The following is a 14,484-nucleotide window of genomic DNA, read 5'->3' as shown; positions in this document are numbered from 1 at the left end:
GCGGAGCTTGTAGTGAGTCGAGGTCGCACCACTGCACTCCAGCCTGGGCGACAGAGTGAGACTCCGTCTCAAAAAAAGAAAAACTAAAAATAGAGCTACCATATGATCCAGCAATGCCACTGCTGGATATATATATACCCAAAGGAAAGGAAATCAGTATATTGAAGAAATATCTGCGCTCTTGTGTTCACTGCAGCTCTGTTCACAGCCACCAAGATTTGGAAGCAACCTAAATGTCCATCAACAAATGGCTGGATAAAAAAAATATGGTACTTATACACAATGGAGTATGATTCAGCCATAAAAAAGAATGAGATTCAGTCATTTGCAACAACATGAATGGAATTGGAGGTCATTATGTGTAAAATAAGCCAAGCACAGAAAGATAAACATCTCATGTTCTCACTTATTTGTGGGATCTAAAAATAAAACAATTGAACCCATGGAGATAGAGAGTAGAGGGATGGTTACCAGAGGCTGGTTAGGGTAGTGGGGGATGAAGGGAGAGGTGGAGGATGGTGAAGGGGTACAAAATAATAGTTTCCATGAATAAGGCCTAGTAATTAGTAGCATGTCAGGGTTACTGTAGTCAATAATAATTTAATTATATGTTTGAAATTAAGAATATAACTGAATTGTTTGTAACACAAAGGATAGATGCTTGAGAAAATGGAGACCCCATCTTCCATGATGTGATTATTACACATTGCAAGCACGAATCAAAACATGTACCCCATGAATGTATATACCTACTATGTACCCACAAAATTGGAAAAGAAAATATCTCTGTAAGGTCGTGGATGGAGTATGCACTTGAGCAAAACCTCCTAGGTTTCCATTCCTGCTGTGTCTTTATTTTTTTCTTTTCCCTGTATGACATTAGGCAAGTTCCTAACCTCTCTGTTACTATGTTTCCTCATGTTTTGATTAAGGATAAGAATTTCTACCTGATAAATTTTTTGTGAGGATTGAAACAGTATTTGTTACAACCGGTGCCTGGCACATAGCAAACATAGTATCATCATAATCAATGTTATCATCAGACTGAAGTATATATGTGGTTTATACATGTGTATCTACGTAACATATGTCTCCCTCAGTAAACTGACATGTGCTTATTTCTGCTCAAAGGAGGGTAACGAAAGTGGATGGTTTTTTATTTTATTTTATTTTATTTTGTTTCATTTCTGAGATGGAATCTTGTTGCCCAGGCTGGAGTACAATGGCGGGATCTCGGCTCACTGTAACCTCCGCCTCCTGGGTTCAAGTAATTCTCCTGCCTCAGCCTCTTGAGTAGCTGGGATTACAGGCACCCATCACTATGCCCAGCAAATTTTTGTATTTTTAGTAGAGACAGGGTTTCACCATACTGTCCAGGCTTATCTCAAACTCCTGACCTCAAGCAATCTGCCTGCCTCGGCCTCCTAAAATGCTGGGATTACAGGCATGAGCCACCACGCCCAGCCTCAAGTGAATAATTTTTTTAAAGTGTGTATATTCAGTAATTATATTTTACCATATCCTCTACTTGATAGGTGCTGCTCTGTGCAATCATAAATGAGGTAAATTCACATGTGGCTGTTTATAATAAAAGACTTTTTGGATGTATCTCTTAAATTCTAATAGGAGCTTCTAAGTAGGACATCCTTAGAAACTCAGAAGTTGGATCTGATGGCTGAAATATCTAACTTGAAGTTGAAACTGACGGCTGTAGAGAAGGACAGACTGGATTATGAAGATAAGTTCAGAGACACAGAGGTGAGTGATATAGTCTCCTCTCTCTCTCTCTCTCTCTCTCTCTCTCTCTCTCTCTCTCTCTCTCTCTCTCTGTCTCTCATACACGTACATTCCTAGGGCAAAGTTGAAATTCCCTGGAGGTGTGTAAGGCATTACTACATGCCCTCATCCTGCTTCATTTTAAGAATAATCTTTCATTGCATTGACTTTTTATCACTAAATGCTAATGGCAATTTTTATTTTTAGCCTTTTGATATGAAATATTAATACTTTTATTAACCTTTAGAAATATTTTTGACTTTAGGGTATTTGGAGCATCCGTCCATCCATACTGGTTTTCTTAATTTTGTAAATAATGGGCTTAAATACGTGGTTTCACTAGTAGTTATTATTTAGGCACACTGATTATTTACTATGTAATTGGATTTTGAAAATCTGTATAGAAAACATGCTAATATTCTATACTCACAAAATCACAGAGCTTTTTTGAGATCTTTTAATTTGGCCTTCTACTTTTGATCTATTTCACATGTAAATCATTCCAATTAAATAAGACTCACTGTACTTCTACAAAACTGAGCGTACATTCTATAACTTGAAATATCCATTTTAGTGGCTTAACAAGCTTTATTGTTTGTTCTATTTTATTAATTCAGGCCTTCTAGTTTATTTGCTGTGTGACATTTGGCAAGTTCTTAACCTCTCTGTTGGTTTTTGGTGGAGAGAGAGAGCATATCCATTTGAAATATATTCATTTGAAATGAAGTATAAAGAGTTGCAGAAATTCCTTTTCTCTGAGGGCCATCTCCCCTCCTTTTTTCTTCCTATTTTGTTTCCTTGGTTGGAGTATGGAAAGGTGTCATGCTGGATTAGAAAATAGGTACCAAGGAGAGAGGAGAGAAAATGGCTTACTTATTTTTCTCTTCTGTTTTTATTTCAAACATGTATTTCATGCTGACTATAAGCCAGCATGGTACCAGGCATTACATACATTATCCACTAGAGGAAAGTTCTTTATAGATTTGGAAATGCGTTTTACTCCACTGCTATTTTCAAAATTAAATTTTCTGTCAAAGATTCAATTGTAGTGGAAAGTCTTGATACATGTCTTGCTTCCTCGATAGCAAAAGAAAATCTTTCATTTGGTTCATGTTTTAATTTTTTTTTTTTTTTAGAAATAGGATCTTACTGTGTTGCCCAGGCTAGTCTGGAACTCCTGGCCTCAAGCAATTTTCCCATTTTGGCCTCCCAAAGCACTGGGATTAGAAGCATGAGTCACCATGCCCAGCCATGTTTTAATCTTAAATCTCTTTATCAGTCGCCTATATGAGCATGTTTCTCATTTGATCAAAACTGGGGCTTTTAAAACAAGATGTAGAAAGTCACCCAATTTAAAATTCTTGCCTTTGTGCTTTCTCTAAAAATCTGTTCTGATATTTTCCTCTTTCTCCTCTTTTTGTCAGGTCCTAACCCTGTAGTCGCTAAGTAAGGTAATAGTAAAACTCAGTCAACAGATGGACAATATGGCAGTGGAGCTAGCTCTGCTGCAGGGAAGAATTGATGGTAGATGTGGATAGAGATAGTCTTCTACATTGTGTCTGCAAAGTCAAGGGGAAATCTTCATCTGTTGTTAGCTTAATTTGGATATGAGATGTTAACCAAGTATTGGGACTGAATTGCAGTAGATGTGTCATTTATTTTTATAAGACGCCAGGGCAATATTTATATCCCTTGAGTTTGGCTGCTTTTTTTTATCAAACTTTTTTCCCCCACTTTTTCATTGTTTCACTCATGCACTCTTAATCATATACAAAGAGATCTTGTCATCAAACTTCCAGTTCACTCAATCCCTGATAATCTTCTAATAAAAATTCAGTGTTATTTCTAAAACGTATGCACATACCCGGAGATTAGAGCATATGTGGTAAACTTTGTGATGTTACATATGAAAATAATTAAAATAATCTTCACTATTAAACTAACTTGAATATTCTCATGTTCCTGTTATCGTTCCCTTAATAAAAATATTTTCCTGGCTGTTCCATGCATCCACAATATTTAACTTTCTCTTAGAATTTTAGATTATTTGGATATTAATTTCCAAGAAAATATTGGCATGGGGAAGAAGTATAGGCATTTCCAAAGGACTGAGGGTAAAAGTCTTTAAACTTTGGAAGATTCAGAACTTGTCCCTGGCCTTGCGAATGGAAAATGATTAGCATCTTTCGACAGTGCCCCCTTGTGGTAAGAGCATACATGTCAGAGACTGAGTTCCTGCAGGAGCCCTGAGGAGTTCTCTGAAAGGGAAAAGGGAAAGGGAACAGGGATTTTGTTTCTTAAAAGGACTGAACTTCTGATAAGAACTTGATTGAAATAATTGTATTCTGTTTTTTAAAGTTTTACATTAGGGAGCCATTTCTAGATTTTCCAGCTTGTGTTGTCTGGGGAAGATATGATTTCAGGTTGGAAATGTAGACCATATTTAAAGTATTGCCATGAAATATAGTTGAGTAGTTTTTGTCAAAACAGATAAATTATCCCAGTTTACAATTCCATTTTTTCAATGGTTTCTTCTTTGCATATTGGCACTATTTCTAAAGGAAGGGGTAAAGTACAACAATAGCAGATAAGAATTCAATGCTATTTCTTAGCAATGAGAAAGTAGGAAAATATATATTTAAAAAGATCATATTGATGAATATCACTAAGGGCTCATATTATGCAAGGATGATTAGTTTAGATAACTGGGAAAAGCTTATTTTTTTCTTTTAACTTGAATTCTGACCTGTTAGATGAGAAATCACAAATATGTTATTGAATAATGTCAAACAGTTCTTGACCTAATTCATAAGAAGAAAATAGATATCATCTAAGTGAAATATTTGTGAACCAGGAATACATGCATATCTTTGTAAAAAGAGAGAAACTGGCCGGATACAGTGGCTCACACCTGTAATCCCAACACTTAGGGAGTCCGAGGAAGGTGGATCACTTGAGATCAGGAGTTCAAGACCAGCCAGGTCAACATGGTGAAACCCCCGTCTCTACTAAACATACAAAAATTAGCTGGGCGTGGTGGCGGGCACCCGTAATCCCAGCTACTCGGGAGGCTGATGCCACCCTGGAAGTGGAGGTTGCAGTGAGCAAGATGGCGGCACTGCACTCCAGCCTGGGTGACAGAGCAAGACTCTGTCTTAAAAAAAAAAAAAAAAAGAGAGGGAGAGAGAAGCAAAAATATAGTAACCATTGTAGGGATCTTTGTGGCTTGTAGTAAAAATAAGTCATCTCCCATGCAGAGTATTTGAGTGTCTCTTTTGGTGGTGTTAATATTGCTTAACACTCTAATTTCCTTTCCTACTCTCTGGGCTCTGAACAAAAATACACCACTATTTCTCAGAATACTTGAACAAGTTTTATGAGCAAATTGGTTCTTTAAAAAGTGACACTAAATAAAATAAAAAGTGGCAGAAAAGGTGCAAAATTGTGTTGTGTCATGTAAACATTAGGATTGGTTTCTCTTTCATTTTCTAATTATAAAATTAGGTGAACAGAACCTCATCCACTTTCCAGTTGAGAATTGTCATCAAACTTACAGTAAACTCAATCCCTGATAAGCTTCTAATAAGAATTCAACACTATTGCTAAAACATATGCGCATACCCAGAGATTAGAGAATAGTTGGGAAACTTTGTGATGTTATATATGACAATAATTAAAATTGTCCTCAAAATTAAAACTGATTTGACTATTCTCATGTTCCTGTTATTCACTTTGTAAAAATAAAACATTTTCCTGGCTGTTTCATGAATCTTAAGGATTCATGGGCTTAAAGGATTTATTTTTCATTTCATTCTCCCATATTGGGTTGATGATCAATCCATATTTTTGTGGACAAAGGAAGAAATTACAAATTGTTTTAATAACCGTGTATCATTGAGAAGGTTGAAAAGGTAAATGGCTTCACTAAAGAATGTGATATATTTAAAATATGAAATAGCATTCTATGAAATAGAATAGAAATAGCACTCTGTGAAATAGCATTCATAGAGTCATTTTTAGGATAGAAATATCTGACAAATAATAGATATTAAGCTACATTTCTTAATCAAAATTATAGTCACCTTTTATTTTCATAAGCCCATCACTTTAAGGCAGAGGCATTGGGGATTTAAAGGAATGTTTTAAATGGAAAGATGCTTTCGTTCTTAAGGAGGTACATTTATTTCCATTTGTCTCATCTGATTCATACAACTAACCCTAGGAGCTGGTGACTTCTTAAGATGTCCAAGCTGCTATTTTATAGATGTAGGTAACTGTGTTACCACTTTCCTAATGCACTTTCATGTTTCTTCTTGGACAGGGACTGATTCAGGAGATCAATGATTTGAGGTTAAAAGTCAGTGAAATGGACAGTGAGAGACTTCAGTATGAAAAAAAGCTTAAATCAACCAAAGTAAGTTTTTCTCACAGGTTAACATTTTCAAACAAATGGCTCCACTGTTCATCTATGCCCAGTAATATAAATAATATATTTTCTACTTAGTATATGATAAAGAAGGTATTTTAAAAGTAAATGGAGTTCCCCCCAAGCTGGAAACCTTCTTTAATTTAAACACCACTGATCCAAATTTAAAAACAAGGCTTAACTCTTCTGACAGAACATAACCTGCCCTTTCTCTGAGTTGTATCTAACCTCCTTTATAAACTGGTACTATTTTCTTGGTTATTTAGTTTGTCTTTTTCTATCTGTAGTTTTCTTTCACTCCTCTGTCTCTCTACCAGTCTTTAATGGCCAAACTTTCTAGCATGAAAATCAAGGTGGGTCAGATGCAGTATGAAAAGCAGCGGATGGAACAAAAATGGGAGTCACTGAAGGTGTAGTAGACGTTGGGTGATGGGGTCCGTGGCCTGTTGCTTTCTGGCGTGTGTTGTTTTGCTGTGATGATGTTTTAGTGGCATGTGCATTCATTCTGTGTGTGTGTCACCTGTTGATTAAAATCACCTCAAGCTGATTGAAGGAACAATGGCATCCCTGATGTTGTTTTCAGAAATACATGAAAGAATTAGTGAAATATAATAAACAGGTAAAATGAAAGAATTTATAAATTAAACTCTCTTAGACTGAGACCCAAGCCTAGTAAAATAATTGTAAACATTCACCTGTGAAAGGATTCTGTTTCGTATCCACAGTAGAGGTCACTTTCCTCTTTAGTGACTTTCTTGATGGTAAATGTACAGCAGTTGACATTATCATGGCTGCGAATAGAAATGACTGCTGAGAAGCAGCACGGTGAGAACAGGTTCACACTTCCTGCCAGCGCTACTGAAAATTTTTTGTACTTGTCCACTGTGCTCCTACCAGAAGTCAAAACTATAGGGCCAACTGCCTCGCCTCATTGGAGAACTACGTCTTCTCATAGTACTAAATGTAATAAATATATCCTTAGAGATTCTGAAAGTAAAATGTGATATTGAATATAAAGCTATACTTGTTAGCATTGCATAGCTGTATTTTCTGTGTTAAACACAGCCAGCAAAATTTGTTTGCTAAAGCTTCTCTTTACTGAAAGGAAACTGAAAATTTAAACATTAGTACATAGAAGGATGGACTTGAAATCTTATACAGTTGTATAGTTAAAAATTAAAAGAGGGCTTAAATATCTGTTTTCTAATCTATTTTTTCCCATTGTTGCAGGAGATTCTGTCCTTTTATCTTAGTGATGAGGGTGAATTATTTAGTTTCATGATTTGGCTAAAGTTGTTGATGACTTGCTACCTTACCCATTAATGAAACTCTGTGCTTGTCAAGGAGGCATGAGTGCCAACTTGAAATGCCGAATAAATGTCAAGCTAGTCTTTTCCAATTTGCATTTTATTTTGCTTTTATGACACTAAGTATCTAATTTGATTATCTTCCTTGATTAACTTGGTTATATTTTTAATTTAATGTAAAGATTTAAACCTTAGGGCTATCCCATCCCTAATTACACTTTAAAAGATCTCTTTTTCATTTGATTACAAAGAAACTTGTAATAATTATACCATAACTATTATAAACAGAACTTCTGCTAATAGTCTTGGTTTTTGCTTTTCATTGCCCTTGTCTGATTTCTGATGCTTGCATCTAAATTCTTATAGATTTGTTTCATTCATAAAATCTGATTATTGATTTAAAGAGCTAATGTGCTCTCTGAATGTTCTTTTTTAGTCATGATCTGCTATTTTTAAATGAATTTGTAACTTGTAGGATGAACTGGCATCTTTAAAAGAACAACTAGAAGAAAAGGAATCTGAAGTAAAAAGGCTACAAGAAAAATTGGTTTGCAAGATGAAAGGAGAAGGGGTTGAAATTGTTGATAGAGGTAAGAAGATATATTTCACATGTGTCATCTCATTTTTTTAAAGTCCTCCAAAATCTGTAAAAGAAACCGATGATAGTCAATGTGTAGTTTTAGCATCAAAGAAAGAGTAGGAGAATCCAGCCAGGCCCAGAACCACAGGGAATTCTCCAAGACTCTTTACTGTGACTGGGAATCCATTAACTTCCTCTTCAGCAGCTGGAAAAGGGGAATTCTGTAGTTTATTTGGTGTTTAGGATTACTAGACTGTAAATTCTCATCACAAGAATGGACTTGTCTCAATTGCAATGCAAGGGAATGTATGCCAAAAGAGTTAAAAAGAACCATCCCTGTGTCCCAGGATTGTTGCGCTCAGAACTGAAATTAGATAAAGTAAGGGACTTAGAAACTGTTATTCCCTTTTGACAGAAGAGAAAAATGGCTCTGTATCTTTGGAAAAATTAGTAAAAAATTTATACCAGGGATTGAGCCCCTCTACCTTTTAGAAAAATAGGCTAATTCTGTTTTTGGAAAAATGCATGAATTTGTCCAAATTTTTTTTTCGTAACTGAAGAGGTTCGTTCTGAGGATTATATGGACCATAATTTCTAACAAAGTAGGTTGTACGTGATAGAAAATAGCCCAAATGAAATATATTTTTTAAATTATATTTGGAAATATAATGTGCATAACATCTGGCAGCACTAGGTTAAATTTAACCTTTCTTTGTAATTACGAATGATGACTGTGGCACTATGAGATACCAAAGCAATTTCTAACTCATTCAAAACAGTACACATTCCAGTTAGTGTAGCTTTGTTACATTTTTATCCATTATATGAAAATTAGTAACATTGTCTGTCCAATGAAGGACTTGAATTAGATTATCTGTAAAGTCCTTCTTGGCTCCAGAATACCATGGCCTTATATACCTGTAGGTATCCCAATTCCCTGTCCGTCAGAAAATTCATCAAACCTGAGGAAAATGGATTCTCACTGCCAACCGCTTCTCCGCCCCAGCCCATCACCTACTGTTTGGCATATATAGAATTGTGTATTGATAAGGGACATTCAGAAACAGGTCATACTGATCATACTTTTAGGGTTTTAAGAATAAAATGGGCTGGGCACAATGGCTCACACCTGTAATCCCAGTACTTTGGGAGGCCGAGGAAAGAGGATTGCTTGAGGCCAGGAGTTCAAGACCAGCGTGGGTAACACAGTGAGACTCTGTCTCTACAAAAAATTTTTTAAGATTTGAAATTTTTACATTTCAAATTTTGCTAGGCATGGTGGCTCACTCCTGTAATCCCAGCTACTTGGGAGGCTGAGGAGAGAGGATCGCTGAAGGCCCAGGAGTTTGAGGCTGTAGTAAGCTATGACTGTGTCACTGCACTTCAGCCTGGGCAATGGAGCAAGATCCTGTCTCTGAAAAAAAAGAAAGATAAAGAATAAAATGGCATCACAGGACTTGTGGGCTGGAAGATATTGGAGTAATGCTACCCAAAGTCTGATCTGAGGACTCGAATCAACCTGGGAACTGTGTGTTACCAGTGCCCACCAGCTAAATACGGGGATTGAGAGCAAGTCTTTAGAAAGCTCACGTCAGGGTGATATTGGGATAGCTTCTAACTGCATCCTCAGTGGCCTCATCTTATTGGACAGGAGATAGACCCTTTCAGTGTTGTTGAACTTGAGTGGTGAGTTGCACGTGACACAAGCAGCGTTCTAGTCACATTCAGGAGGACCAGGTGTCAAACTGTGATGGAAATATAAAAACAAAGTGACATTAACTAGATTTTCATCATTTATGGTATAAGAAATGCTTGTACTCCATAAACCTAATTTTAATGTGAGAAAATCACAGTCCAGAAAAATGAAGTAACAGAGGTAGTAACTCAAATTTAGGTCTTACATTCTCTTTCTAACCTCACACAGGTCGTTATTATACTGCCAATCCTGCAGTGACAAAATAGTGCTGAAAAAGTTTTTATGAGGTTAGATTTCCTTTATTTTAGTGCAAAGGAGACTAAATAATAGTGATTTTAAAATATTATTTATTGTTGTAATGTTTGCTAACTTCCAATTCGATGGGTTTTCCTGCACAGATGAAAATTTTAAAAAGAAGCTCAAAGAAAAAAGTAAGGTTTGGTGCATTTCCATCAGCCTTTACATTCACCAAAAATACTACCTTGGACTGTTCTTTGCATGTGTTTTAAAACATTTCTCTCACCAAAGATGTAAAGTTGCTTCATCGATAAGCCCTCCATTTCTTCAGAGTGTACACAATAGAGGGTGGATAATAAAACAATAAGGTAAAAGATTATTTTGAAGATTGTGTCTGATTCAACCTTTCTGCTCTACAGGGTATAACAGGGCACACAGCATTGTGGATGTAAGAAAACATGTTCCTTGCAGTCTAGGTGATACAGGGTCAGAGGAGAAAATAACTCTTATAGTACGAAAACTCACGATTTTAAAGGTTTACCAGAGTTGAAAGATAATTTTGAAATTTGCTTTTGCTTTTCAATGTTTTGAAGTCCACTATTTGTCTGAGATCTATTAAAGCTTCTTTGAACATGTTATGTTGTTACAACAGAGATTGAATCCAGCTGATTAATGGAGCCTGAATATTTAATGCAACATTAAGATAAATCCTGCCAGACATGGTGGGAGGATCACTTTTGAGGCCATGGGTTCAAGACCAGCCTGGGCAACATAGTGAGATCCTGTCTCTACCAAAAAAATTTAAAATTAGCTGAGCATGGTGGTGCCTGCCTGTAGTCCCAGCTACTCAGGAGGCTGAGGTGGAAGGATCACTTGAGCCCCAGGCATCTAGGAGTTTGAGGCTGCAGTGAGCTATGATCTTGCCATTGTACCACATTCTGGGCAATAGTGAGACCCCATCTCTTAAAAAAAAAAAAAAAAAATTAACTCCTTAGGGGCTCTTTCCCCCAGATGTTAAATTCTCAATTCCTATAGAATATATCTTAATTTAAAATGTTACACCAATGCTGAATGATGCACCACTGTTTTAAAAATTATCTTAAGAAGACTAGATATGGTGGCTCACTCCTGTAATCCCAACTCCTCAAGAGGTTGAGGTGGGAGGATCACTGGAGCCCAGGAGTTCAAGGCTACAGTGAGCTGTGATTGTGCCATGCACTCCATCTGAATGACAGGAAGATGCTGTCTCTAAAAAAAATATTATCTTCAGTAATTTTTTTTTCCTCTCAGAAGCAGGCAACTTTAGCTGATTTTTTTTTTCCTGTTTCGATTTTGTAGTTTGTGATTTCACTTTGGAGTGACTTTTCATTTATTTATTTATTTGAGACAGGGTCTTGCTCTGTTGCCCAGGCTGATCTCAAACTCCTGAGCTCAAGCAATCCTCCCACCTTGGCCTCCCAAAGTGCTGGGATTACAGGCATGAGCCACTGCACCAAGACCTGGAGTGACTTTTCGTCTTTAAAATATTTAAGTTTTTTATTATTCAAGTAACATGCTTTCGTATTTGAATATCAAATTTTAAGGAGAATCACATTCAGCTTACTTTGGCCTTTATGTCTTGAAATCAGTCTTAAGGTAGTGTTGGAAATGAAGTTTATAGATGAAGCAAAGTACTTATTATCCTTATGTATGGAACTACAACCAGCTTCTTAGCATGACTACTCATGTAAATACTACATGCCATCAGGCTCCTACCATTCATTCATGCCTCTATCTTGGTTATAACTATCATTTTCTCTGCTTTTGTCATTATATATACCATTCATGGCTTTCACGCACTGCTTTGTAGATTCCTTTTTTAAAAACATGTTTTTATTACTATAGCACTGAAATTTCATCTTCAGTGTTCTCATGAAGATTCTCTTGTTGCTTTAAGAGAGGATAGCTAGTTCTCACACACCCTTGTTTTCTTTCTAGAATGGCAACTGTTCAGGTGAGATAGAAGACGTCCATCTTTTCAGATTTTCCCTAAAAGAGAATATGGGTGTTAAATGTGCCCTTTTAAAAGAATAAATGAAAGAAATCATTAACATATTTACCTTAAAATATTTCAGTCTGGAGCGTAAATAACTTCTGATCACTGTCACACATGTGAACTAAACTGACTTCTGATTTGATGTTATTTTCAGACATCGAAGTACAAAAAATGAAGAAAGCTGTGGAGTCTTTGATGGCAGCAAATGAAGAAAAGGTATCCAGATGAAATTTAAATATATATGTGGATGTTTTTAAACACCATTTTGACCATTCCTTGCAGTTTCATGAGCTATTCCATTTTAAAAGAACACGCCCAGAACACTGCTAGGAATGAGGGGCAGGTGTGCACACTCCGAGGTGGGCTGTATGCACAGGAATAGGGAGGAGCTGCACTGGCTCCCCTGAGAACTCCTGCCCCCATGAATTCAGAAAATGTTCAAACTCTCTGATCAGTTCCGCATATTCAGGTGACATAGAGAGGATACATTCCATAGTAGATCCTGTCTGTGGGCACTGAAAATTCTGGGCTGACCTGTGGGCCCTGAAGGAGCTAACTTGACAGCCTCAGCTTCATGGTCATGTTGATTTTGTCCTCCATTTACTCATTATTTCCTTTACACTCCTGGCCTGTTTCACATCTGTGCCATTTACTCATTATTTCCTTTACACTCCTGGCCTGTTTCACATCTGTGATTGTCTCTGCTCTCCTGAGAGATTAAATACCAGAAAACAGCGGCACAGTCTTTACTTCAGCTACTTTGGCTTCATTCCAAGGTTTCCACAGGTTTTTTCCCACCAGTTGGTTCTTGTTATCCACATCTGATGTTTCATCCTGCTAAGGGCAGGGATGCAGTTACCCCACGAAAACCATGGGTTTCTTCATGGCCTGCCTGACCATCCATGTATCTAGCTGGCAGCCGCAATTGTGTTCAGCTGATGTCATCAGAACTTCTCTCCCCTTATCTGCCTGAATGAATAGAACCAGGGAATATTTCCCCCAAAAAAGAGCAATTTCAAGGAAGTAAAAAAACAAGAGAATGTCAAAGAACTTTGGCTTGATCCTTTTCTCCCATTGTAAGTTTCTTTCTCTCATTCTTGACTATTCTGTTTTTCTTATCTCCTTGTTTATTTTTGCCTTGCATTCTCTTTATTTGCTCTTTATTGCCTGGAAACAAACTGATCATCATACCTACTCATACAGGTTCCTTTTTGCTAATGTTTCCCACTATTGAATAAAAAGTCAAGGAATTAGCAAGCCGCCCACCGTAACTTTTATTTTTTAAAAAACCACTGAAATTCATTTTGTTTTCATTTCTGTCCCTCAACAAGCAACAGCAAACAAAACTCCCAGTGTTGAATGAGGGCCTATGAGATGCTCAAACCTTTATAGGAGCACCCAGAGTAACATAACTTCCTCATGGGGTGGAGGTTCAGAATACTTCAAAGAGGACATATTTGAGCAAATTCTGGGGAAAAGCAAGAATTGTTCACTGGGAAAATAAAGGCTTCTTAGGCAAAGGGCCCATGAGTCAAAACTTGTCTTGAGACCAGGTGTGAAACAGCACAGTGCATGCTGGGATTGAGCAGTGCAGGTGAAGGAGGGGGCGTGGGGCCGACCACAGTGCTCAGTCAGGCGGGCAGGCCGCTTCGTGCACCATGCTCTTGATTTAGGGTCTTAGCGTGTAAACCTTAGGCAGTGACATGATTAAATTGCCATTTTAGAAAGCTAACTCTGATAGCAGAATGGGAGAGTGACAATAGGTCAACAGTTAAAAGTTTGTTAAAATAGGTGAGAAATAAAGAGGGCTTGAAGTAAGGCAATAGCAGTGAAGTGGTAAGGTGGGAAGAGGTTTTAGAGAAATTTACGGGTTGACAAGATTTAAGGCCTCTGGATTTGAAAAACGAGAGTAAGTTTCTGGTTTGGGCAACTGGGTGAATGGATGGTGCTCTTAAGGAGTTAAGGAAATCCAAGCACAGGCTCAAGTACTGAAGGGAAAGAATGAGCTTAATTGTAGATCTAGTCTATCCAATATGCTTACAGGACATTCTTAAGGAGATTTCTTACAGAAAGTTGAACATGAATCTAAATGTTAGGATTAATGTAGAAACATAGATTGATGGGGAGTGAGGCCCATCAATTTTAGGAGAAATGTAGAGTTGTAGTTTGGTGTAGACTAAGCCACAGTTGATGTGTCAGTTAGCTTTTGCTTTGTGACAGACCACATTTATTATTTCTCGTACTTCTGTGAGTTGGCTAGATGATTCTTCTGATAGCTGGTAGCTTAGATGAGACTGCATGCATAATTTAGGATAGTGTCATTCACGTGTCCGGTGATTGACAGCTTGGTTTAGGTTGGCCACAGCTGGGAGGACTAGCCTCTTCTCCAGATGGTCTCCCATCCTCCAGTAGACTAGGCGAGGCTTC

The 14,484-nt window shown here is 37.2% G+C and overlaps 1 protein-coding gene across 1 annotated transcript in view; it reads left to right on the top strand.

The window, feature by feature from the left end:
- LOC105515203 (liprin-beta-1) overlaps positions 1-14,484 on the top strand; it is a 173,411-nt gene that overhangs the window by 125,759 nt on the left and 33,168 nt on the right. Inside the window, exons 4-8 of the mRNA XM_011946966.1 lie at positions 1,627-1,758; positions 6,098-6,190; positions 6,520-6,612; positions 7,985-8,099; positions 12,212-12,273. Of these exons, the coding sequence (XP_011802356.1) occupies positions 1,672-1,758; positions 6,098-6,190; positions 6,520-6,612; positions 7,985-8,099; positions 12,212-12,273 (450 nt within the window). The 5' untranslated portion in view covers positions 1,627-1,671. The remainder of the gene's footprint in view (positions 1-1,626; positions 1,759-6,097; positions 6,191-6,519; positions 6,613-7,984; positions 8,100-12,211; positions 12,274-14,484) is intronic.

This window comes from Colobus angolensis, unplaced genomic scaffold (genome assembly GCF_000951035.1).
Source record: "Colobus angolensis palliatus isolate OR3802 unplaced genomic scaffold, Cang.pa_1.0 Scaffold256, whole genome shotgun sequence".
Lineage (NCBI taxonomy): Eukaryota > Metazoa > Chordata > Mammalia > Primates > Cercopithecidae > Colobus > Colobus angolensis.
The sequence above is the reverse complement of the archived record's forward strand: the minus strand, read 5'-3'. Positions and strand labels throughout refer to the sequence as shown.